Source organism: Sciurus vulgaris (genome assembly GCF_902686455.1).
Source record: "Sciurus vulgaris genome assembly, chromosome: 11".
Taxonomy (NCBI): domain Eukaryota; kingdom Metazoa; phylum Chordata; class Mammalia; order Rodentia; family Sciuridae; genus Sciurus; species Sciurus vulgaris.
The window spans coordinates 844328-868989 of NC_136472.1; the positions used below are offsets into that span (position 1 = coordinate 844328).

At 62.1% G+C, this 24662-nt stretch overlaps 1 protein-coding gene across 1 annotated transcript in view; it reads left to right on the forward strand.

The window, feature by feature from the left end:
- Positions 1 to 1583: 1583 nt before the first annotated feature.
- The window catches only part of MUC2 (mucin 2, oligomeric mucus/gel-forming), a gene marked incomplete at its 5' end in the record, with an annotated part of 29364 nt that continues 6285 nt past the window's right edge, over positions 1584 to 24662 (forward strand). The window contains 34 exons of the mRNA XM_079101807.1: positions 1584 to 1659; positions 2288 to 2558; positions 3524 to 3638; positions 3938 to 4028; positions 4104 to 4213; positions 4334 to 4544; positions 4714 to 4839; positions 4945 to 5062; positions 5142 to 5280; positions 5471 to 5581; positions 5663 to 5732; positions 5914 to 6051; positions 6138 to 6302; positions 6806 to 6900; positions 7027 to 7153; positions 7389 to 7644; positions 7881 to 7933; positions 8052 to 8152; positions 8538 to 8692; positions 8967 to 9105; positions 9331 to 9441; positions 9524 to 9703; positions 9826 to 10065; positions 10651 to 10807; positions 11061 to 11192; positions 11600 to 11747; positions 12135 to 12178; positions 12723 to 12959; positions 13858 to 18510; positions 18784 to 21408; positions 22044 to 22277; positions 22889 to 23160; positions 23418 to 23592; positions 24012 to 24259. Coding sequence (XP_078957933.1) covers positions 1584 to 1659; positions 2288 to 2558; positions 3524 to 3638; positions 3938 to 4028; positions 4104 to 4213; positions 4334 to 4544; positions 4714 to 4839; positions 4945 to 5062; positions 5142 to 5280; positions 5471 to 5581; positions 5663 to 5732; positions 5914 to 6051; positions 6138 to 6302; positions 6806 to 6900; positions 7027 to 7153; positions 7389 to 7644; positions 7881 to 7933; positions 8052 to 8152; positions 8538 to 8692; positions 8967 to 9105; positions 9331 to 9441; positions 9524 to 9703; positions 9826 to 10065; positions 10651 to 10807; positions 11061 to 11192; positions 11600 to 11747; positions 12135 to 12178; positions 12723 to 12959; positions 13858 to 18510; positions 18784 to 21408; positions 22044 to 22277; positions 22889 to 23160; positions 23418 to 23592; positions 24012 to 24259 — 12123 coding nt within the window. The remainder of the gene's footprint in view (positions 1660 to 2287; positions 2559 to 3523; positions 3639 to 3937; positions 4029 to 4103; positions 4214 to 4333; positions 4545 to 4713; positions 4840 to 4944; positions 5063 to 5141; positions 5281 to 5470; positions 5582 to 5662; positions 5733 to 5913; positions 6052 to 6137; positions 6303 to 6805; positions 6901 to 7026; positions 7154 to 7388; positions 7645 to 7880; positions 7934 to 8051; positions 8153 to 8537; positions 8693 to 8966; positions 9106 to 9330; positions 9442 to 9523; positions 9704 to 9825; positions 10066 to 10650; positions 10808 to 11060; positions 11193 to 11599; positions 11748 to 12134; positions 12179 to 12722; positions 12960 to 13857; positions 18511 to 18783; positions 21409 to 22043; positions 22278 to 22888; positions 23161 to 23417; positions 23593 to 24011; positions 24260 to 24662) is intronic.

The following is a 24662-nucleotide window of genomic DNA, read 5'->3' on the forward strand; positions in this document are numbered from 1 at the left end:
TCTGGCTCTGGCCTGGGGGTCCTGCCTGCCGTGGTCCAGAGGCTGGAGTGTGAGGCAGTGTGAGCACAGGCTTTGACACATGTGGTGAAGAAAGGCTGGCCCCAGCCCAAGTCACCACTGAATGGAGCTTGGCCAGGGCAGCAGTGTGGCAAGGGAGAGGGGCACCGAGCCTTGACCCAGATCCTCCATGGCCATTAGGGGAGTCCCTCCTCACTGCTCCTGGACCAGGATTGGAACCTCAGGCTGTCCCTGTGACTTGAGCTCACTGTGAGCGTCTGATCAAAGTCTGAAACGAAGTTCAGGACTGTTTTCAGGAGGAAACAATGTAGGGAGGGGAGGGGGCCCGACTTCAGCTTATCCCCTGGCTACAGGTGGGTGGCAGCAGGCACCCCTTCCTCCCTGGGCACCTTGAAAGAACTGCACACCTGGTGGGCTTCGGTTTGGGGCTACGCACACGATTCCTTGAGGAATTTCCAGACTGTGCTGAGCAGTCGCCAGCTTTGGACTTGGCGCAGGGAGTCTGAGATTCACCAGAGGCCACTGCTCTCTCTGGGGCAGGATCCACTGCCTTGAGTGAGGTGTGGCCAGGAGAGCCTGGGCAGGTTGCCCCTCCAGACCCCTGTCCCCATGCATCCCCAGGAAAAGCAGCAACTGGTGGAGGAGTTTGCAAGGGCAGGCCTGCTGGGGTGGGGGCCACCCTCCCTACCTGGGCCTCATTCCAGGCACTGAGCCAATTCCTTCATGGTCCAGGGGACCTGGTTCTAGCAAGTGTCCCTGGCTGGACTGGTGCTCCTCAAGTTCTAATTACATGTAATTCCAGAGATTGACTCAGGCTAGGAAAACATGGGGATTAGGGAGGGGATGGAGTTGGGGCTCTGGCCCAGTGCAAGGGGCTCCCTGCAGGGGAGTGGACCCTCAGGCCCACAGGAGCTTCTAGCTGGCTACACCTGGGTCAGGGTAGGTGGCCAAGCCTTGGTGTCCCCTGCCCCCAGAGTTTGGTCCCTGATAGGTGGGCTTGGCTGTCCCTGGGGTGACAAGGGCTTGAGCTCTTTGGGGGCCTGTGGCCATCTCAGCCCGCATTGCCTGCAGAGTGGGGTCCTGGGAATGAAGGAAATTGGAAAATGCTGGTCTTGGAGCCCCTGGCCCAAAGCCCCTCTTCATCCTGGACTCTGTTGTTGGCACTGGGCTGGAATCTGGGGGCGCTGAGGGATCCTGCAGAGCCTGCCGGGACACGCTTCCGGGGGGAATGCCCCTACCCGGCCCACCCTGGGCCTTGTCTGCTAGTGGCTGGGAGGGGCGGGAGGATCGCCCTAGGTGTGTCCTGCATTTGGGTGATCATGCCGTTGCATCCTGAGGAACGCCAAGTTTGCCCAGGGAGTCATAAAAAGATAAACGCAGATAACCTGAATCAATATTTTCCCACTGTGGTCTACGGGAGCCCCCACAGCTGTTTTCTTGATAATCCGGCCAACGCCCCCCACCCTGCCCCTCCCCTGCCCTCCCGCCCTCGGACGGCCCACTGGGCATATAAGTCCTGGCCTCCAGGCCTGGGCCGCTCTCCCACAGTGCCCTTCAGAGCCGCCATGGGGCTGCCACTGGCCCGCCTAGTGGCCACCTGCCTGGCTCTGGCCTTGGCTGGGGGCTCTGAGCTCCGCAGAGGTGAGAAGGCTGGGTGAGGTGGGCAGGGGAATGGGCAGAGAGTGCTGGGACCAGAGGGCCAGGCAGCCAGGACCGTGCACAGTGCCTGGGAATGGGCTGGTCCCCTCTGCCTGGCCTTCAGGGCAGTCCAGCATACATACACTGAACTACCAGAGCAGCTCCTTCCTGGAGGGAGTGTTGGGCCCTTGCTGTCCTTTTGAGCTTGAGAGCCCAGCCAGAGGGGCCCCGGGGGACCCCACACCCAGGGGAAGAGCAGCAGAACACCTGAGGGGCGTTGCCGTGGTGGGCGTGTGGGGTCCCAGGGCAGCCCTTGGGGGGTCGAGGCCAAGCGGCACCTCTGGTCCACCTGGTGAAGGGTCACTTCAGCCAGAAAGACTGGAGACCTCCATTCCATCAGTGCTCTGCTCCTGGTGGACAGAGTGACCAGGGTGCCCGAGGGCCTCTCTGTGTCACGTCCCAGGCCAGGCAGCTGGAGATGGGGCCAAGACCCTGGGCAATGACCCAGGCCTCAGAGGCCCTCCTGCAGGAGGGGGCTTCCGGGCTTGGCTACCTCTGGGGTCAGCTTGGGGTGGACTGGGGCAGAACTTCTGGGCTGGGAGGCTCACCCGTGCCCCCACGGTTCCTGCAGAGGCCAGACCCCGAAGCCACAGCCACAACGTCTGCAGCACCTGGGGCGACTTCCATTACAAGACCTTCGACGGCGACGTCTTCCGCTTCCCCGGCCTCTGCGACTACAACTTCGCCTCCGACTGCCGAGACTCCTATAAGGAATTTGCCGTGCACCTGAAGCGCAGCTCGGGCCAGGGTGGGGCCCACCCCCAGGTGGAGTCCATCCTGCTGACCATCAAGGATGACACCATCTACCTCACCCACCAGCTGGCTGTGGTGAATGGGGCCATGTGAGTGGGGCTGGGCAGTGTCCCTTCCCGTGTCCCAGCACTGCTGGGGTGCCTGCTGGCTCCTCAGGGAAAGCCCGTCCCTGGCAGGCTCTGAGAGCCGGACGGCGGCTGCCGGGCCCCTCTGCCCCTGCACCTGCTAAGGAGAGAGCTGAGGGTGGAGCTCAGGTCGTGATTCCCTCTGCACACACTGCTGAGGGCCCCAGGAAGTCCTCAAGGGTCCTCCAGGGACTCCCTCGCTGCCCCTCCTCTTGGAGCCGGCCAGTGGTCCTGGACGGGGTGCACAGGGACTGCCAGAGCTGCTCCCCAGGCTAGAGTTACAGAAGCTGTAGGGGAGAGGCTGCCTGCCCTGGCCACCTATTGTTCCTGCATTGTCTCTGGGACAATGAGGCCCTCTGGAATGTCTTCCTGTCCAGCGGGTTTCCACCTGTGGATTTGCCTGCTCCAGGGGTTTTATTTCCCCAGCTCCTACCCTGCCTAGGTCACCCTGGGGGTGAGGCAGGTGCACAGGAGCGAGGTCCCTGACAGCATGGAGACAGCCTCAGGGTGATGGGCTGGGCGCGGGCTGAAGCCTACACCAGGCAGACCGTGGGGGTCGGGCCTCTGAGAGAGGACCTGGAAGGGGTTGGGTGGCGTGGCCTCCTTCTCCACTACTCTGAGAGTTCCTGGGAGGGGCCCTGCCCAGGACAGTGTCTGCGGAAGGGAGTGTGGAAGGAACTGAGCAGTTAGACCCCGGTCCTGCCCCAGGGAACCTGGTCAGCCCAGGATAGGTGCTCTCTGGCCATGGCTGATGTGCCCCCTGGGCCTGGCCAAGTCTGTATATGGCCCAAGGATGGGGCTGGGCCGGCAGCAACCCCCGACTCCCACCATGCACGTGGCCCCAGTGCACTCTGGGGAGAAGCACCTGGGGGACAAGCAGGGTGGGCCCTGGGCTGAGTGCTGGCAGGTGACTCCGGGTGCCCCCACAGGGTCAGCACCCCACACTACAGCTCGGGGCTGCTCATCGAGAAGAACGAGGCCTATACCAAGGTCTACTCCCGCGCTGGTCTCTCCCTCATGTGGAACCGTGAAGATGCACTTATGGTACCAGCATCCTGGGCCCCTGGGGTGGATGGCTCCTCCACCAGCCCAGGCCTGGTGGCCCTCAGGAGGGCAGAGGGGTGCAGAAGGCTGCTGGGGACAGTGGCAGCACAGAACTGGACCGGCCTGGCCCTTGGAGGGCTTTCTGTTTGGGGGCAGTGGGCGGGCCTCAGCTCTCCCCTGGCCACACGCTGCTGCTCAGTGGCAATTGCCCTCTGACCTGCCACTCCTGTTTAAGGTGCCAGCCTGGCCTAGGGCTTCCCGGGCCCTGTGGCCTGCTCACCTGCCCATTTCCCCCACAGCTGGAGCTGGACAGCAGGTTCCAGAACCACACCTGTGGCCTCTGCGGGGACTTCAACGGCCTGCAGACCTACTCGGAGTTCCTCTCTGAAGGTGAGTGCCAGGCTGGGGGCTCTGTGGGGCAGGGGCAGGGGCAGAGCTGCTGACCACGGCCTGCTGTGCCCCCAGGCATCCTGTTCAGTGCCACTGAGTTTGGGAACTTGCAGAAGATCAATAAGCCCGAGGTGGTGTGCCAGGACCCCGAGGAGCTGCCAGCGCCCGAGTCCTGCTCTGGGCACGTGAGTCGGGGCCCTCGTGCTCCTGGGTGGGGTCCACCTGTGGGTGCTCTTGGGGAGCCCTGTGCGCTGGGGAGGGAGGGAAGGTGCGAGAGTTACCCGCCCCCACGTCCTTCTGACCAGCGTGCCGAGTGCGAGAGCCTGCTGACGGCTGAGGCCTTCGAGGACTGCCAGGCCCGGCTGCCTCTGGAGCTGTATGTGCAGGCCTGCATGCAGGACCGCTGCCAGTGCCCGCAGGGCGGCGCCTGCGTCTGCAGCACCCTCGCTGAGTTCTCCCGCCAGTGCTCCCACGCGGGCGGCCGGCCCGGGAACTGGAGGTCGGCCTCCCTCTGCCGTAAGTGGCCAGGGAACCATGGGGCACTCAGAGCCAACAGCAGCATCCCTGGTCCTGGGAGGCCCCAGGCGGGAGCCTGTGCTGTGGGGAGCCGCGGCCCCTGGGCTGTGCCTTGGCCATCGTGCTCCGCTCGCGGCTTAGCCTTTCATGGGGCTGCCTTCGCTTCCAGCCAAGAGCTGCCCCGGGAACATGGTCTACCTGGAGAGCGGCTCGCCCTGTGTGGACACCTGCTCACATCTGGAGGTCAGCAGCCTGTGCGAGGAGCACCACATGGACGGCTGTTTCTGCCCGGAAGGTGTGTGCTCTGGGAGGCGCCCACCTGTGGGAGGTGCTGGCAGCCCTGCCCTGGGGAGGATGGCACGGCTCACCTGCCAGGTCACTCGACATCTTGCTGTCCCAGGCACGGTGTACGATGACCTCACGGGCAGCGGCTGCATCCCGGTGAGCCAGTGCCACTGCAAGCTGCACGGGCACCTGTATGTGCCGGGCCAGGAGATCACCGACGACTGTGAGCAGTGGTGAGTTGGGGGCCCAGGACGCAGGGCTGGGAAGGGTGGGCGCCCCCGAGCCCTGACCCTGTGCTCTGACGGCCGACAGCGTCTGCAATGCTGGCCGCTGGGAGTGCAAAGACCTGCCGTGCCCCGGGACCTGCGCGCTGGAAGGCGGCTCCCACATCACCACCTTCGATGGGAAGAAGTTCACCTTCCATGGGGACTGCTACTACGTCCTGACGAAGGTGGGAGGGCTGCAGTTGGGGCTTGTGCCCTCCCGGCAGGGGGCAGACTGGCCCTAGAGAAGAGGGGCCCCCGGGCTCTCCCTGGGGGGCAGCGGTGTTGAGAAGTGGGCTTTCCCTTCTAAGTCACCATGGGGCCCTGGGCCAGGGCCGGGCTGCCCTCTGCCTCAGCGCCTCTGCCTTCCCCGCACAGGCTGAGCACAGTGACTCCTACACCCTCCTGGGTGAGCTGACCCCCTGTGGCTCCACGGACAAGCAGACCTGCTTGAAGACGGTGGCGCTGCTGATGGACAGAAAGAAGAACGTGGGTGTCCCTGCCTGTCCCCCGGGGGCCCCAGGGGCCTCAGGCCCTCTCAACCCTGCCTACCCTCTGCCTTTCTTGCAGGTGGTGGCCTTCAAGTCGGATGGCAGTGTGCTACTCAATGAGCTGGCAGTGACCCTGCCGCACGTGGCTGGTGAGGGCCAGGACCTCCAGCTGGGCCGGTGCAGGCAGCCGGGAGGCTGGGCTGGGGAGGGCCCTGTGGCCTGGGGCAGGCTCCCCCTCGCGGCCCCTGCTGGGGCAGTGGGTCCTCTCTGCAGCAGGAGCCCTCACTGGCCCTCACTGGCCCTCACTGGCCCTCACTCCCCGCCTTGCAGCCAGCTTCTCCATCTTCCAACCGTCCTCCTACCACATCGTCGTGGACACGGCCCTCGGGCTGCGGCTGCAGGTGCAGCTGGTGCCGGTCATGCAGCTCTTCGTGACGCTGGAGCAGGCCGCCCAGGGGCAGGTGCAGGGTGAGTGGCCCCGCCCGGCTCCCCGCCAGGCCCCACCTGGGGCTCCAGCAGCCCAGAGCCCTCCCGACCGTGTCCTGGCCCCTCAGGGCTCTGCGGGAACTTCAACGGCCTGGAGAGCGATGACTTCAAGACAGCAGGCGGGCTGGTGGAGGCCACGGGCGCCAGCTTCGCCAACAGCTGGAAGGCGCAGGCCAGCTGCCATGACAAGCTGGACTGGCTGGATGATCCCTGTTCCCTCAACATCGAGAGCGGTGAGGCTCGGCACAGCGGGTTGCCCACGGCCTGTGGTGCCCTCGAACCTGGCCAGCGAGGCCTCGGGGCAGATGGGGCTCCTGGTGGGACAGGGTGTGGGTGAGGGCCGGAGGAGGTTGGCGGCCACTGTGCTGGGTGCCAGCCCCCGCACCTGCTGTGTCCTGCTGCTCGGCTGGTTTAGGGCGGCATGTGGTGGTAGCTGCCAAGTGACATGGCAGGGGGTGACCAGCTAATGGCCCTCATCCAGAGACTGGCCTGGAGCTGGGACAGTGTGCCCTCCACCCACCACATCTGGTGATTCTTGGCCCCTTGCGGGTGGAGAGAGAGGAGGTGGCGGGTGCTAGCAAGGGGTCCCACCCTGCCTGGAGCTGCCAGGGTATCTGACCAAAGGGAGAGAGGGGCCTGGACTCGGGGCCATGTCTGCTCCAGCCTGGGTGAGCCAGCACTGGACCTGGGGGCGGGCAGAGGGGCCTGGCCCTGCTGAGTCCCCACCTGCCTCCAGCCAACTACGCGGAGCACTGGTGCTCTCTCCTGAGGAAGACAGAGACCCCCTTCGGCAGGTGCCACCTGGCCGTGGACCCCACTGAGTACTACAAGGTCAGCCTGCCTGCCCCATGCCGCCTGCCCGCGAGCTCAGCCTGGGAAGGGCGTGTGGGCTCATCGGCCGCGCGGGAGCCGGGCCTGTGCCCAGGCCTCCACTCACGGCCTCCGTTTGGTTTCCAGAGATGCAAATACGACACCTGCAACTGTCAGAACAACGAGGACTGCATGTGTGCAGCCCTGTCCTCCTACGCGCGGGCCTGTGCCACCAAGGGCGTCATGCTGTGGGGCTGGCGGGAGCGCGTCTGCAGTGAGTGCCTCCCTGCGGCTGGGCCCTGGGGTGGCCGGAGCTGGGTGATCCGGGAGGGTCAGCCTCCTGCAGCTGGCTCCTGGCTCTATCAGGACCAGGGAGGGGTGGCCGGAGCTCTGCGGTTCTTGGCTGGATGGTGCCTGTGCCCTGACGAGTGGGGCTCAGGGACCGACCCAGGTTGGGCGCGGCAGCAGGTCCCTCCTGCCCCTCACTCTGGTCCCTTGGTTCTCTGCAGATAAGGATGTGGGCTCCTGTCCCAACTCCCAGACCTTCCTGTACAACCTGACCACCTGCCAGCAAACCTGCCGCTCCCTCTCCGAGGGGGAGACCCACTGTCTCAAGGGCTTCACGCCTGTGGACGGCTGTGGCTGCCCTGGTCATACCTTCCTGGATGAGAAGGGCCGCTGCGTGCCCCTGGCCCAGTGTTCCTGCTACCATCGCGGCCTCTACCTGGAGGCGGGGGATGTGATCTTGAGGCAGGAGGAGCGCTGGTGGGTATCCAGCCTGGGGAGGAAGGCCTGGGGGGGGGGTGCTTTCGGAGCTCCGCTGTGAGCTGAGACCTGGGGGATCCTGCACGGGGGAGCCAAGGCCCCCAAAGGGTGCAGACATGCCTGGGTGGGGCTGAGGGGTGGCCAGGCTGGCATCTGCTCCCAGTGGCAGCTTCCCGGGACAACCTGGAGTGAGGACTGCCGGGCCCTGTTTACCGCCTCCCACCTCTCCTTCTCAGCATCTGCCGAAATGGGAGGCTGCACTGTACGCAGGTCAAGCTGATTGGCCAAAGTAAGTGGACACTGCCCTGTGCGTGGCCACCTGCCCTGGGGCTTGCTCCCCTGCTCCCTCTCCTGCCTGCCCAGCCCTCTAACTTCAGCCTGAGTAAGGCGGCTCCTCTGTCCCACAGGCTGTGCGGCCCCAAAGATCCTTGTCGACTGCAACAACCTGACTGCCCTGGCTACCCGAAAGCCCCGCCCCACCAGCTGCCAGACGCTGGTTGCTGGCTATGTGCGTGCTGGGAGGGCGTGGTGGGGGGCGGGGGGTATCTCCTTCTGCCTGAGCCCCCTGTGGAGGGAGCAGGCAGATTCCTGTAAGCCTTGCCCGCCAGGGTCTGGATGCTGAATCCTATGGACACTGGACCTTGTTGACACCACCCCTGTCCTTAGAGAGCAGTGGTGGCTTGTGGGCCCCCTGGGCACAGGGGCTGGTTTAGGGGCCCTAGGCAGGCAACCCTCACCTGTCTTCTTGCCCGCACATAGGCCTGAGGGGAGCGGGTCCTGGGGCCAGGCAGAGCCATCAGAGGGCCCAGGGCACTGGTAAAGCTCACACTGCGTCTGCTCCTGGCTCCCAGAGGGGCTTTGGTCTCACTGAAACCCACTTTGGCTGCCCCCAGTACCATACAGACTGTGTCAGTGGCTGTGTGTGCCCGGAGGGACTGCTGGATGATGGCAGGGGTGGCTGTGTGGTGGAGGAGGCGTGCCCCTGTGTCCACAACAAGGACCTGTACGCCCCCGGGGACAAGATCAAGCTGGACTGCAACAACACCTGGTAAGGGGCCTGGCCGAGGGGAGGGACCCTGCCCGGGTCTTGCAGGGCCGTGGGTGGCTCCCACTCAGCTGGCCGGCAGTCTCTTGTGTTTGCCTCTGGTCTTGGAGCAGAGTGGGGGCAGGGGAGGTTTGGGCTGGGGTGGGTGCAGGCAGGTGTCCAGCATGGGCTGCCAGAGAGTTGTCCCCACCAATCCGGGGTCTTGGCCAGGCTGCCGTCTGAGCAGGTTAGGGCCCTGGGCTCCGGCCCCTTCAGGTTCCTCTCCTGCTCTCCTCAGCACCTGCCAGAGAGGACGTTGGGAATGTACCCAGTTCGTGTGCCATGGAACCTGCTCCATTTACGGGAGTGGCCACTACATCACCTTTGATGGGAAGCACTACGACTTTGACGGACACTGCTCCTATGTGGCTGTCCAGGTGAGGCTGAGGCTGGGCCTGCGTGTGCACATACACGCTCGAGCAGTAGGACGGGCCTGGCCAGCTCTCCAAACCCCTGCACCCCGGGCTGGCACCGTTACCCCCGGCCAGCGGAGGAGGGCTGCCCTTACCAGGTCTGAGTCGGGGCCCAGCCTCAGGGGGGAGGCGGAGCCACAGTTAGCACCTGGGTCCCAGCGTTCTGGCTGACCTCGCCCTCTGCTCCAGGACTACTGCGGCCGGAACGCCTCCACGGGCTCCTTCAGCATCATCACTGAAAACGTCCCCTGCGGCACCACTGGTGTCACTTGCTCCAAGGCCATCAAGATCTTCATAGGGGTGAGTGCTGCCCATCCCTGGGGACCCCAGAGCCCTTGGGGACCCTCAGACACTGCTAGTGACCTGCCTCTCCTCTGGGCAGAGGACGGAGCTGAAGTTGGAGGACAAGCGCCGGAAGGTGGTCCAGCTAGCGGAGGGCCACCATGTGTCCTACACCACACGGGAAGTGGGCCAGTACCTGGTGGTCGAGGCCAGCACCGGCATCATTGTCATCTGGGACAAGAGGACCACCATCTTCATCAAGCTGGCTCCCTCCTACAAGGTAGACCGCCCTTACCTGCCTGTCCTCTCCGGGGCCACCCTGCTGTGGCGCTGTGGACCGGCCCTGGCCCTGCCCCTCCCAGCTGCCTCGCGCCTTCTGAAGCCTGGTGCTCATCCCTCCAGGGCTCCGTGTGCGGCTTGTGCGGGAACTTTGATGACCGCACTAGCAATGACTTCACCACGAGGGACCACATGGTGGTGACAAGCGAGCTAGACTTCGGGAACACCTGGAAGGAGGCCTCCACCTGCCCAGACGTGAGCTCCGTCCCTGACCCCTGCGGCCTGAACCCGCACCGCCGCTCCTGGGCTGAGAAGCAATGCAGCATCATCAGGGGCCCGGTGTTCAGCGCGTGCCACAGCAAGGTGGGCGGGGCTGCCGCCCGGTGGGCGGGGCCACAGGCGGGGCCCAGAGAGGGGCGTGGTCCTAGGCCCAGTAGGTCTCTTGGGGTCCCTGCAGCCTCTCCACTTGCGCAAAGGGTGCTCTTAGGAGTCACTTTGATGTGTCGCTGTGGAGTACTTGTCCTTGAGCTTTGCCCTGTCCACTTTGTTCTTTGGACATGTGACTAGATGACCAGGTATCCCTCTGAGACTCCTAGTTGGACCCATCCTCCCTGTACCTCTCTGACTTACTTGCTCACCACGGAGGGAGGGAAGGCAGGTAAGGGGTTAATGACCAGATGGCCCCAACTACAGGCAATAGAGGGCAGGGCCAGTTTTAGGATTGCCATCTTACCCCCCGACCCCTGAAGCCCTCAGGGCTGCACAGTCAGGGTGTCTTTGGACAACCCCTAGCCCTGAGTCACACTGGGGCCCAGGAGGCTGGCCCAGGCCACTGTTCGTCCAAGGCTCAGGGCCAGACTCAGGGTCATGAGCTCCAGGACCCTCAGGCAAAGTCCTGGCCCCACGAAGGCAGCACGGGCCCAGGGCACACCCAGGTTTTCTCCTCAGGTGGACCCCACGGTGTTCTACGAGGCCTGTGTGCAGGACTCCTGTTCCTGCGACACAGGAGGAGATTGTGAGTGCTTCTGCTCCGCTGTGGCCTCCTATGCCCAGGAGTGCACGAAGGCGGAGGCCTGTGTGTTCTGGAGGACGCCGGACCTGTGCCGTGAGTGCCCACGGTTCTGACCAGGGGCTGCAGTGAGGGCTGGGGCCGCAGCACCCCCTCCCCACCAGTGACAGCATGCATGTCATTGCCCCATGTTTCCCGGACATCCTTCCTGGGGTCACTATGAGACTTGGGTTGTCGGGATCCAGCAGAATGTGTCCCTGCCCACACCCCACCCCTCCCTCGCCCTTGCCTTGGCACCTGCCTGGTCCTGCTGAGTCTGACGCTGTCCCTATCCTCTCTGTCCTCGCAGCCATATTCTGTGACTACTACAACCCCCCAGATGAGTGTGAGTGGCATTATGAGCCGTGTGGGAACCGTAGCTTTGAAACCTGCAGGACCATCAACGGCATCCACTCCAACATCTCTGTGTCCTACCTAGAGGGTGAGCAGGGCAGGTCCTCCAGGGAGGGGACAGCACAACTGGAAGGCCCCAGTGGGGCTCAAAGCTGCCACCAGCTGCAGACCCATAGGGACCCCAGAGAGAGGCCTGAGGTCTGGGGCTGAGGCCCAGGGTGGGCCAGGCTCCTCGTGGCAGCATACGCTCTTCCAGTAGCGGGGCCGGGAGCTCTCACGGAGAGCCAGAAAAGAAGCCGTAACGCCGGCCTGAAAAGCCAGGGTGCGAATGCTGGGGCTGTGCCGCAGGACGCCTGTGGGCAGACCCGGGCCCATCCCTGTCCCCTCACCCTGCCAGCGGAACCCCCGAGAGAAGCGACTGATGGGATGCTGGGAGGTTCCAGTGGACTAGAGGTCCTCCATGGGGGTCCAAGGTCCATGTCCTGTGCCTGCCAGGTTGTTACCCGCGGTGCCCTAAGGACAGGCCCATCTATGATGAGGATCTGAAGAAGTGTGTCACTGGGGACAAGTGCGGCTGCTATGTCGAGGATACCCGCTACCCCCCTGGAACGCTGGTTCCCACTGAGGACCTCTGCACTTCTTGGTACCTAAGCCCACGTTGCGTGGAGCCTGGGGTGGGGGTTGGCACACACGCAGGCAGGGCCACACATGCACACACATAACAAGCACACATATGTCTTCTCACACACACATGAGATCACACGCTGCCCCATGCAGGTGCACACACACAGCCACATGCATGTCATGTACACACTCCACACCCCATGCATGCATGTGCATGGACACAGTCCACAGGTGCACACAGTCACATATGCACATGAATGTCACCTGCCCACTCCAGCTCTTCCCATCTTTCCCGTCCCCTGCTTCTGCCCACATTTAGAACCTGATGGGTGGGCTCCTCTGGGGTGGCACCGGGTGCAGGCCTGGAGGGGGCAGGTGGGCCTGAGCCACCATGCTTGCTTTGCAGTGTGTGCACAGACTCCTCACACGTGGTCTGCCAGCCGGAGGAAGGTAAGCTGCTCTCTGCTGCTACTCTGCTGGCAGCAGGAGGGGCTCCCAAGCCAGGAAACCTGAAACCTGTCCTGGTCCTGGAGGAACGTTCCCACACGGCTCCCACACGGCTCATAATGCCACTCATACTCATCGGGGGTTGTAGCAGTCACCAGCATGCGTGTCATCCCCCCATGCCAGGACCCGGACAGGTGGGGCCTGGTGGGGCTGTCCTCCTGCGTCCTGCCTGTTGGTGCCCAGGGTCCTTCCTCCTGCTCAGACCTGCGCTGCTATGCAGCAGCCCATGGGCTCCTATGACACGTTGAATCCCTTCTTATGGGAGCTGATTCCCCATGGTGAACATCTGTTCCCGTCCCCTGTGTGTCCTGTGTTCTGGTGAGGCCCCTTCTACCAAGGGAAGAATTCTGGGAATGGGGTCCTGTGGGGGCATTTGTTGGCTTTTGTTGGAACTGGGGGAACCCGGCCTCTTGTGAGTTGCCAGGCAGCCCTGGTGAATCTGCCTCTGTTCTGCCATGCTGATGGTTGGCCTCCCTCCCATCCCCAGGGAAGATTCTCAACCAGACCCAGGATGGTGTCTTCTGCTACTGGGAGTTCTGTGGCCCCAACGGGACGGTGGAGAAGCACTTCAACATCTGTGCAACTACCACGGCACCACCATCCACCCTGACGTCCGCCACCACCTCCTCTGTCCCCACCACCACTCCCTCCACCACCACCACCACCACCACCACCACCCCCAGCACAGGTGAGGACCCATGGCAGTGGATCTCTGCTGGGGCCCGTGCCTGTCCTCGGCAGCACACGCGGCCTGGGAAGCCAGCTTCTGTCTGCAGATCCGCTGCTGCAGGCGGTGACATCCATGTTCCTCAATCCCTACAAAAATGTCCCCAAGGGCTAACCAGAGGACTTCCTTAAATTCCTCTGTTTATTCTGGTCAAAATTATAGCCCCCACTGACCAAGCCACCAGCAAGGAGAGTAATGAGCTGGGGAGAACACTACTTTAAAAGTGAAAAGAACTGAAGACTCTCAAACTCTGTAATGACGATCTTTCCCTTCTCTATTGCAGTTCCGTCAACAACGCAAAGTAAGTGACACTGGCGACACGTCATGGTGACAAACAGTGCCAAGAAGAGCAGAAACCCCAGGGAGACTGTCCAGGACCTGTGAGGCTGGGCAGGCTTATCGACTTGAGGAGCAGTGATGGGTTTATTTTGGCAGCTTTACTCTCTGCTCAGGCCAGGGACTACTGAGGTGGGACTTGACCTGCTGTGAGTGACCAGGTTGTTGGCCAAAAGTAGAGACAAACCCTGTCCATACTGTTCCTTACTGGAATGGTGACCCCAGAGATAGCTCTTTTTTTTTTTTTTTTTTTTTTTGACACTAAGTCTTGGAATGGCTGAGGAAGGAGCACTGAGCTGAAGCTTCAAGGTGCGGGTCTGTCAGACCCAACATGGCCTTGGGTGGCCTCTGCCCTTTGGGCCTCAGTATTTCAATTTGTAAAAATGAGGGTGGAAGTCAGGTCTAACCTCTGTCCTGCCACCTGGTCCTTTGGTGGGGACGGGATGGGCAGCCATATCCAGAGATGGTCAGGAGGCCCTAAGAGCTTCCAGGCATGGAGACGTCTTTGACGGCGCCTCTGCCCAGATGCAAATAACCATTGCGGGGTTCTCGCTTCTAGGGCTGTGCTGCTTCTGGTCTGACTGGATCAACGAGGACCACCCGAGCAGCGGCAGCGATGGTGGTGACCGAGAGACGTTCGACAGTGTCTGCAGGGTTCCAGAGGACATCCAGTGCAGGTCAGCCACAGAACCACACCTCAGCTGGGAGCTGCTGGGGCAGAAGGCACAGTGCAACGTCTCACTTGGGTTCATCTGCAACAACGAAGACCAGTATGGAAGTGGACCATTTGAACTCTGCTATGACTACGAGATACGGGTGTATTGTTGCTTACCGATGGATGACTGCATTACTTCGCCCACGCCCTCAACGCCCACGCCCACGCCGCCTTCAACGACTACGGGGACACCTACACCAACCACGCCTAAGCCCTCATTGACGACCACGCCCACGCCCTCTCCAACCACGCCCACGCCCTCTCCAACCACGCCCACGCCGCCTTCAACGACCACGGGGACACCTACACCAACCACGCCTAAGCCCTCATTGACGACCACGCCCACGCCCTCTCCAACCACGCCCACGCCCTCTCCAACCACGCCCACGCCTTCAACAACCACGGGGACACCTACACCAACCACGTCTAAGCCCTCATTGACGACCACGCCCACGCCCTCACCAACCACGCCCACGCCTTCAACAACCACAGGGACACCTACACCAACCACGCCTAAGCCCTCACTGACGACCACGCCCACGCCCTCTCCAACCACGCCCACGCCTTCAACAACCACGGGGACACCTACACCAACCACGCCTAAGCCCTCATTGACGACCACGCCCACGCCCTCTCCAACCACGCCCACGCCCTCTCCAACCACGCCCACGCCCTCTCCAACCACGCCCACGCCCTCTCCAACCACGCCCACGCCTTCAACAACCACGGGGACACCTACACCAACCACGCCTAAACCCTCATTGACCACCACGCCCACGCCCTCACCAACCACGCCCTCAACGATGACCACGCCCACGCCGCCACCAACCACGCCAGGGCCAGAAACAACCACCTCTGTCACGTCCACCCCATCCACCACTGTGAGTCCCACTCCTTGTCTGGACTGCGAATGGACTGGCTGGCTGGATTCTGGCAAACCCAGCTTTGAGAAGCCGGGTGGAGATTTTGAATCAATCGGAGGTGTCTGCGCCCCGGGCTGGGCCACTAACATCTCCTGCCGAGCGGTGCAGTATCCCGACGTCCCAATCCAACAGCTGGGACAGAAAGTGGTGTGCAACGTCTCTGTAGGACTGGTCTGCAGAAACGAGGACCAGAGGCCAGGCGGAGTCATCCCCATGTCTTTTTGCCTCAACTACGAGATCAACGTCCAGTGCTGCAGACCCTGTGGCTCCACAATGGCACCGACCACGACCATAGGGACCTCTACCCTGCTGCTCACCACAACAGTGCCCTCGACCCCAACACCTGGCACCACACCAACATCTACCACTACTCACACCTCCACCCCAACACCTACCACCACAGCCACAGAGTCCCCAAGACCAACGCCCACCACCACAGTGACCACAACCCCAATACCACCTACTGGAGAGACCCCAACTCCAGGCACCACCACTCAGACCCCAACTCCAACCTCCACCCTCTCCACTACCACCATCCCTGAGACCACGACACCAACACCCACCACCACAGCCACAGAGTCCCCAAGACCACAGTCCACCACCTCAGTGACTCCAATCCCAGGCTCCACCACCACACAGACCCCAATCCCAGGTACCAGCACTCAGACCCCAATTCCAGGCTCCACCATCTCCACTACCACCATCCCTGAGACCACGACACCAATATCTACCACTACTCACACCTCCACCCCAACACCTACCACCACAACCACAGAGTCCCCAAGACCAACGCCCACCACCATGGTGACCACAACCCCTATACCACCTACTGGAGAGACCCCAACTCCAGGCACCACCACTCAGACCCCAACTCCAGGCTCCACCATCTCCACTACCACCATCCCTGAGACCATGACACCAACACCCACCACCACAGCCACAGAGTCCCCGAGACCACAGTCCACCACCACAGTGACCACAACCCCAATACCACCTACTGGAGAGACCCCAACTCCAGGCACCACCACTCAGACCCCAATCCCAGGTACCACCACTCAGACCCCGATCCCAGGTACCACCACTCAGACCCCAACTCCAGGCTCCACCATCTCCACTGCCACCATCCCTGAGACCACGACACCAACATCTACCACTACTCACACCTCCACCCCAACACCTACCACCACAACCACAGAGTCTCCAAGACCAACGCCCACCACCACGGTGACCACAACCCCTATACCACCTACTGGAGAGACCCCAACTCCAGGCACCACCATCTCCACTACCACTATCCCTGAGACCACTACACCAACACCCACCACCACAACCACAGAGTCCCCAAGACCACAGTCCACCACCTCAGTGACTCCAATCCCAGGCTCCACCACCACACAGACCCCAATCCCAGGTACCACCACTCAGACCCCAATCCCAGGTACCACCACTCAGACCCCAATCCCAGGTACCACTACTCAGACCCCAACTCCAGGCTCCACCATCTCCACTACCACCATCCCTGAGACCACGACATCAATACCCACCACCACAACCACAGAATCCCCGAGACCACAGTCCACCACCACGGTGACTCCAATCCCAGGCTCCACCACCACTCAGACCCCAATCGCAGGTACCACCACTCAGACCCCAATCCCAGGTACCACCACTCAGACCCCAACTCCAGGCTCCACCATCTCTACTACCACAATCCCTGAGACCACGACACCAACATCTACCACTACTCACACCCCCACCCCAACACCTACCACCACAACCACAGAGTCCCCGAGACCACAGTCCACCACCCCAATTCCAGGCACAACCACTCAGACCCCAATCCCAGGTACCACAACTCAGACCCCAACTCCAGGCTCCAACATCTCCACTACCACCATCCCTGAGACCACGACATCAATACCCACCACCACAACCACAGAGTCCCCAAGACCAGAGTTCACGACCACAGTGACTCCAATCCCAGGCTCCACCCCCACTCAGACCCCAATCCCAGGCACCACCACTCAGACCCCAACTCCAGGCACCACCATCTCCACTACCACCAGCCCTGAGACCACTACACCAACACCCACCACCACAACCACAGAGTCCCCAAGACCACAGTCCACCACCTCAGTGACTCCAATCCCAGGCTCCACCACCACTCAGACCCCAATCCCAGGTACCACCACTCAGACCCCAATCCCAGGTACCACCACTCAGACCCCAACTCCAGGCTCCACCATCTCTACTACCACAATCCCTGAGACCACGACACCAACATCTACCACTACTCACACCCCCACCCCAACACCTACCACCACAACCACAGAGTCCCCGAGACCACAGTCCACCACCCCAATTCCAGGCACAACCACTCAGACCCCAATCCCAGGTACCACAACTCAGACCCCAACTCCAGGCTCCACCATCTCCACTACCACCATCCCTGAGACCACGACATCAATACCCACCACCACAACCACAGAGTCCCCAAGACCAGAGTTCACGACCACAGTGACTCCAATCCCAGGCTCCACCCCCACTCAGACCCCAATCCCAGGCACCACCACTCAGACCCCAACTCCAGGCACCACCATCTCCACTACCACCAGCCCTGAGACCACGACACCAACATCTACCACTACTCACACCCCCACCCCAACACCTACCACCACAACCACAGAGTCCCCAAGCCCAACGCCCACCACCTCGGTGACCACAACCCCTATACCACCTACTGGAGAGACCCCAACTCCAGGCTCCACCATCTCCACTACCACCATCCCTGAGACCACGACACCAACACCCACCACCACAACCACAGAGTCCCCAAGCCCAACGCCCACCACCACAGTGACCACAACCCCTATACCACCTACTAGAGAGACCCCAACTCCAGGCACCACCACTCAGACCCCAACTCCAGGCTCTACCCTCTCCACTACCACCATCCCTGAGACCACGACACCACTACCCTCCACCACAACCACAGAGTCCCCGAGACCACAGTCCACCACCACGGTGACTCCAATCCCAGGCTCCACCACCACTCAGACCCCAATCCCAGGAACCACCACAAAGACCCGAACTCCAGGCTCCACCATCTCCACTACCACCATCCCTGAGACCACGACACCACTACCCTCCACCACAACCACAGAGTCCCCAAGACCACAGTCCACCACCACGGTGACTCCAATCCCAGGCTCCACCACCACTCAGACCCCAATCCCAGGAACCACCACACAGACCCCAACTCCAGGCTCCACCATCTCCACTACCACCATCCCTGAGACCACGACACCACTACCCTCCACCACAACCACAGAGTCCCCGAGACCACAGTCCACCACCACGGTGACTCCAATCCCAGGCTCCACCACCACTCAGACCCCAATCCCAGGAACCACCACACAGACCCCAACTCCAGGCTCCACCATCTCCACTACCACCATCCCTGAGACCACGACACCACTACCCTCCACCACAACCACAGAGTCCCCGAGACCAGAGTCCACCACCTCAGTGACTCCAATCCCAGGCACCACCACCACTCAGACCCCAATCCCAGGTACCACCACACAGACCCCAATCCCAGGTACCACCACACAGACCCCAATCCCAGGAACCAGCACTCAGACCCCAATCCCAGGAACCACCACTCAGACCCCAATCCCAGGCTCCACCACCACACAGACCCCAATCCCAGGTACCACCACACAGACCCCAATCCCAGGTACCACCACACAGACCCCAATCCCAGGTACCACCACACAGACCCCAATCCCAGGAACCACCACTCAGACCCCAATCCCAGGCTCCACCACTCAGACCCCAACTCCAGGCTCCACCATCTCCACTACCACCATCCCTGAGACCACGACATCAATACCCACCACCACAACCACAGAGTCCCCAAGACCAGAGTTCACGACCACAGTGACTCCAATCCCAGGCTCCACCCCCACTCAGACCCCAATCCCAGGCACCACCACTCAGACCCCAACTCCAGGCACCACCATCTCCACTACCACCAGCCCTGAGACCACTACACCAACACCCACCACCACAACCACAGAGTCCCCAAGACCACAGTCCACCACCTCAGTGACTCCAATCCCAGGCTCCACCACCACTCAGACCCCAATCCCAGGTACCACCACTCAGACCCCAACTCCAGGCTCCACCATCTCTACTACCACAATCCCTGAGACCACGACACCAACATCTACCACTACTCACACCCCCACCCCAACACCTACCACCACAACCACAGAGTCCCCGAGACCACAGTCCACCACCCCAATTCCAGGCACAACCACTCAGACCCCAATCCCAGGTACCACAACTCAGACCCCAACTCCAGGCTCCACCATCTCCACTACCACCATCCCTGAGACCACGACATCAATACCCACCACCACAACCACAGAGTCCCCAAGACCAGAGTTCACGACCACAGTGACTCCAATCCCAGGCTCCACCCCCACTCAGACCCCAATCCCAGGCACCACCACTCAGACCCCAACTCCAGGCACCACCATCTCCACTACCACCAGCCCTGAGACCACGACACCAACATCTACCACTACTCACACCCCCACCCCAACACCTACCACCACAACCACAGAGTCCCCAAGCCCAACGCCCACCACCTCGGTGACCACAACCCCTATACCACCTACTGGAGAGACCCCAACTCCAGGCACCACCACTCAGACCCCAACTCCAACCTCCACCCTCTCCACTACCACCATCCCTGAGACCACGACACCAACACCTACCACCACCACCACAGAGTCCCCGAGACCACAGTCCACCACCACGGTGACTCCAATCCCAGGCTCCACCACCACTCAGACCCCAATCCCAGGTACCAGCACTCAGACCCCAATCCCAGGTACGACCACACAGACCCCAACTCCAGGCTCCACAATCTCCACTACCACCAGCCCTGAGACCACGACACCACTACCCTCCACCACAACCACAGAGTCCCCAAGACCAGAGTCCACCACCTCAGTGACTCCAATCCCAGGCTCCACCACCACACAGACCCCAATCCCAGGCTCCACCACCACTCAGACCCCAATCCCAGGTATCACCACTCAGACCCCAACTCCAGGCACCACCATCTCCACTACCACCATCCCTGAGACCACGACACCAACATCTACCACTACTCACTCCCCCATCCCAACACCTACCACCACAACCACAGAGTCCCCAAGCCCAACGCCCACCACCTCGGTGACCACAACCCCTATACCACCTACTGGAGAGACCCCAATCCCAGGTACCACAACTCAGACCCCAACTCCAGGCTCCACCATCTCCACTACCACCATCCCTGAGACCACGACATCAACACCCACCACCACAACCACAGAGTCCCCAAGCCCAACGCCCACCACCACAGTGACCACAACCCCAATACCACCTACTGGAGAGACCCCAACTCCAGGCACCACCACTCAGACCCCAACTCCAAGCTCCACCATCTCCACTACCACCATCCCTGAGACCACTACACCAACACCCACCACCACAGCCACAGAGTCCCCGAGACCACAGTCCACCACCACGGTGACTCCAATCCCAGGCTCCACCACCACTCAGACCCCAATCCCAGGTACCACCACACAGACCCCAACTCCAGGCTCCACCATCTCCACTACCACCAGCCCTGAGACCACGACACCAATATCTACCACTACTCACACCCCCACCCCAACACCCACCACCACAACCACAGAGTCCCCAAGCCCAACGCCCACCACCACGGTGACCACAACCCCTATACCACCTACCGGAGAGACCCCAACCCCAGGCACCACCACTCAGACCCCAACTCCAGGCACCACCATCTCCACTACCACCATCCCTGAGACCACGACACCAATACCCACCACCACAGCCACAGAGTCCCCGAGACCACAGTCCACCACCACGGTGACTCCAATCCCAGGCTCCACCACCACTCAGACCCCAATCCCAGGCTCCACCATCAGCAGTACCAGCATCCCTGAGACCACAGTGCTTATACCCACTACTACAGCCTCCCTAACATCTACCACAACACCAACACCTTCAACCACCATTTCACCCATCCCAATCCCATCCTCCACCATCACTTCCACTGTCACGGAGACCACAGTCCCTACTGTCACAAGTACAAACACTGTTACCCCAACCACAACTCCCATCACCACCCGCATGGAGGCCCCCACTACCAAGTCAACCTCTTCCAAACCTGCAACTCTTACCTCCACCCCTGGGACTTCTCAGTCCACTCCGTTCCTTTCCACGGAGTCCAGCACCCTTCTGAGCACCCCTCTGTCCACCACGGAGGCTCCCAGCACCCCAGGGTCATCCAGAACGACACCACCTTCTGCGGCTGTGACTGAGGGCAGCACCATAGCTCCTGGACCTGAGGTCTCCACTTCGGGCACCACGGTGGCCTCCCCAGGTAACCACCCCATCCCTCCTCACTCAGGAGAGTGGCCTCTCTGCAGGGAACCTCACAGCTCCAGGGCTGGGACTGGGGTCTGTGCCTTGTGTGGGGGGTGCCCTTGCTCGACCAGTGAGGGTAGGCCCTCAGGAAGGCTCGAGGCCGGCTCCGGGTGCCCTCCTTCCCCACAGTGATTAGCCCAACCACTGTGTCAGGGAGCCCCTGCTGTTTTGTGTGTGGACAGCAGGGCATGGCCCATGCCCTGAGCACTGTGAGTGGCCACGTGGACAGAGCCCCCGTGGGTAGCCCTGGGCTGCATGGAGCAGAGGCCTGCCTGCTCCTCCTGGCTTGGGCCTTTGGAGTCCCCTGGTGTGGTGTGGGGTCCTTGGGGACAGCTGGTCTGGCACGCTCAGCCCACGTGTGCCTGGGCACACCCTGCAGCCACCCCTGCGGGAGTATACGAGGCTGGCAGTGCTGGTGCTGCCCCAGACGGCCTCACCGAGGGTCTCCCACGCACGCTGTGTGCACGGTGCCTTCCAGAACCTTGGTCTCCAGCCAACTGTCCCTCTTCCTCTGGTCTTGTGGGTTGGGCCCCTGTGGCACCTGAGGTGAGCGGTGGCTCCAGCCCTAGCTTGTGACCTCTGTCTTTACAGGCACTCCCATCTTGAAGACCACTCCCCACACTGTGCTGACAGCCACCGGGGGGACCCCCACCAGGACAGGCCTCCCCTCGACCCTGCTGACCACACTGGAGACCAGCAGAACCTCATCCTCCAGCGAAACCCTGTTCACGTCCAGCCCAATCGTGTCCCCCAGCACCGAGTGGCTGCCGAGCTCTTCCACCCTGATCACTTGCTGTGTGCTGGACGACACCTACTATATCCCAGGTGTCCGGTCACTCACCCCAACACTAGGCAGCTGAAGCTGGGCTCGGTCCCTGCTTTAGATGACAGGTTAAGGACCAGGCAAGGTTCAAGCCAGGAGCTTGCTCAGGGGGTGGGAGGACAGTGTGGAATGGGACATCTGGCTGGAATGAAGGCCAGGGTCCCTCAGCTCACGGGTATGGGTAGTGTGGACAGTACATTTCTGTTGCCATAACAGGAGACCTGGGACTAGATAATTTTTAAAGATTAGAGGTTTATTTAGCTCACAATTCTGAAGGCTGGGAGGAGTGTGGTGCTGCATCCTGACATGGCAGAGGGCATTACGGGGCCATCTGGAGCAAGCATGCCAGTTCCAGTCTCGTTATCTTCTTCTAAAGCCACTTATGCCATCATAGGGCCCTGTCCTGGGAACCCCATCTAACCCTGGTCACTTCCCAGAGGCCCCCATCCCAAAACCATAGTGTGTGCACTGGGCAGTCACATGGGATCCTGGGGGTACGTGACCTGCTGGAGCCCAGCAGCTGCATCCCTGTGACTTCCATGGGGATCTGTGTCTCTTGCGTGGCCACCCTGCCTTTGGGTGGTGTAGGGACTGGACCCTTCTCTCCCTGCAGGTGACGTGGTGTACAACAAGACCCTCGGGGGCACCTGCTACTATGTGAACTGTTCCGTTGACTGTGAGCTCCAGTACTTCAACTGGTCCTGCCCGTCCATGCCCTCCCCAACACCCACACCCCCCCTGCCCACTCCCTCCTCGGTGGCCACGCCTTTGACCCCAGCAGCACCCTCGACGCCCAAGCCCTCCACGCCAGCAACCACATCTTCCAAGCCGGCACCTGGCACCACCAAACCCACCGGTTGCCTAGCTTTCGACCCTCCCAGACAGGTCAGTGGGCAGGGCGGCCTGGGTGCCCTGGCACCGAGGGTGTCTGTGCATCTGAGGCCTGCCCGAGGGTCTGAGGTGCCTCCCCTCCCCACGGCATCCGCAGTGCCGGGTCTGCTGCAGCGCTCGGCCTTCTGCAGGCCGGGCCAGGTGGCTGGCTGCCGTGGGGCCCCGAGCCGCCCACCCCTCCTGGGCTGGAGAGGCTGCTGCGCTGCCAACGTGGCCGTCCGTCCTGCTGAGTCCTGGGCTCTGTCCTGCAGGAGAACGAGACCTGGTGGCTGTGTAACTGCACCATGGCCATCTGCAAGTACGACAACGTGGTGGCCATTGTGGAGAAGCCCTGCGAGCCCCCGCCCATGCCCACCTGCTCCAACGGCCTCCGGCCCGTGCGCGTTGAGGACCCTGACGGCTGCTGCTGGCACTGGGAGTGTGACTGTAAGTCCTGCGGCGGCCTTGGGGCCTGCCTGCCGTCTCCTCCGGTCTCTGGGGTGGAGGCTGGCACGGCTGGTCTCCTGGGAGCAGGCGTCGGCCCTCGGGTGCAGAGGCCGGGTGCTGAGCACCTGCTGCGGGCTTGGCACAGGGCCCGGGCTGTCTCATGCCCCTCCCTGCCCCAGGCCCAGGGTACCTCCCTGGGGCGAGGAGGCTTCCCGGGTAGAGGGGCCCCTCTGGCTTCCCTGCCCCAGGAAGGGGCCCCTGTGGGCCGGTGGGGAGTCAGGTCCAGCCTACCCCAGGTGCATCGGGTTTTTCAGGCCTCCTGGGCTCCTGCCAGCTCTCTTGGCCTGACCCCTAAACCCAGACTGTGACCCCACTCCAGTCCCCACCCCTGCCGCTGGCTCACTGAGCCCCCTCTGCAGGCTACTGCACGGGCTGGGGGGACCCGCACTACGTCACCTTCGACGGGCTGTACTACAGCTACCAGGGCAACTGCACCTACGTGCTGGTGGAGGAGATCGCCCCCCAGGTGGACAACTTCGGGGTCTACATCGACAACTACCACTGCGACGTCAATGACAAGGTGTCCTGCCCCCGCACGCTCATCGTGCGCCATGAGACGCAGGAGGTGCTGATCCAGACCACACGGATGGCGCCCATGAGGGTGCAGGTGCGTGGGGCGTGGCCCACTGGTGTCCACAGCTCGGCACAGAACGGCTGCAGGCGTCCAGCCTGGCCTCCCTGAGCCAGACTGGGAAGGGACGGGGCAGCGGTCTCCTGGGGACACATCACGCTCTTCTGAGGCCCTCCAGTTGTGCTCAGGGACCCTGGTCCCACCACTCAAGCCCAGCCTGGGCACAGGTCACAGGTCATGGCAGAAGCTCCTCCCTGGACAGGGCAGGCAGGCAGGGGCTGTGCCTAGCAGAGTCTCCCCCGCCTCCTAGAGTCACTGGTCCACTGGTTAAGAGACCTAGGGTCCTACTCTCTGCTTAAGGCCCCAAAGTCTCCAGAAAAGACCTTCTCCAGCTTACTCCTGGACCAGAGGGGACAGGGTCTGGTCCAGGGTAACAGAG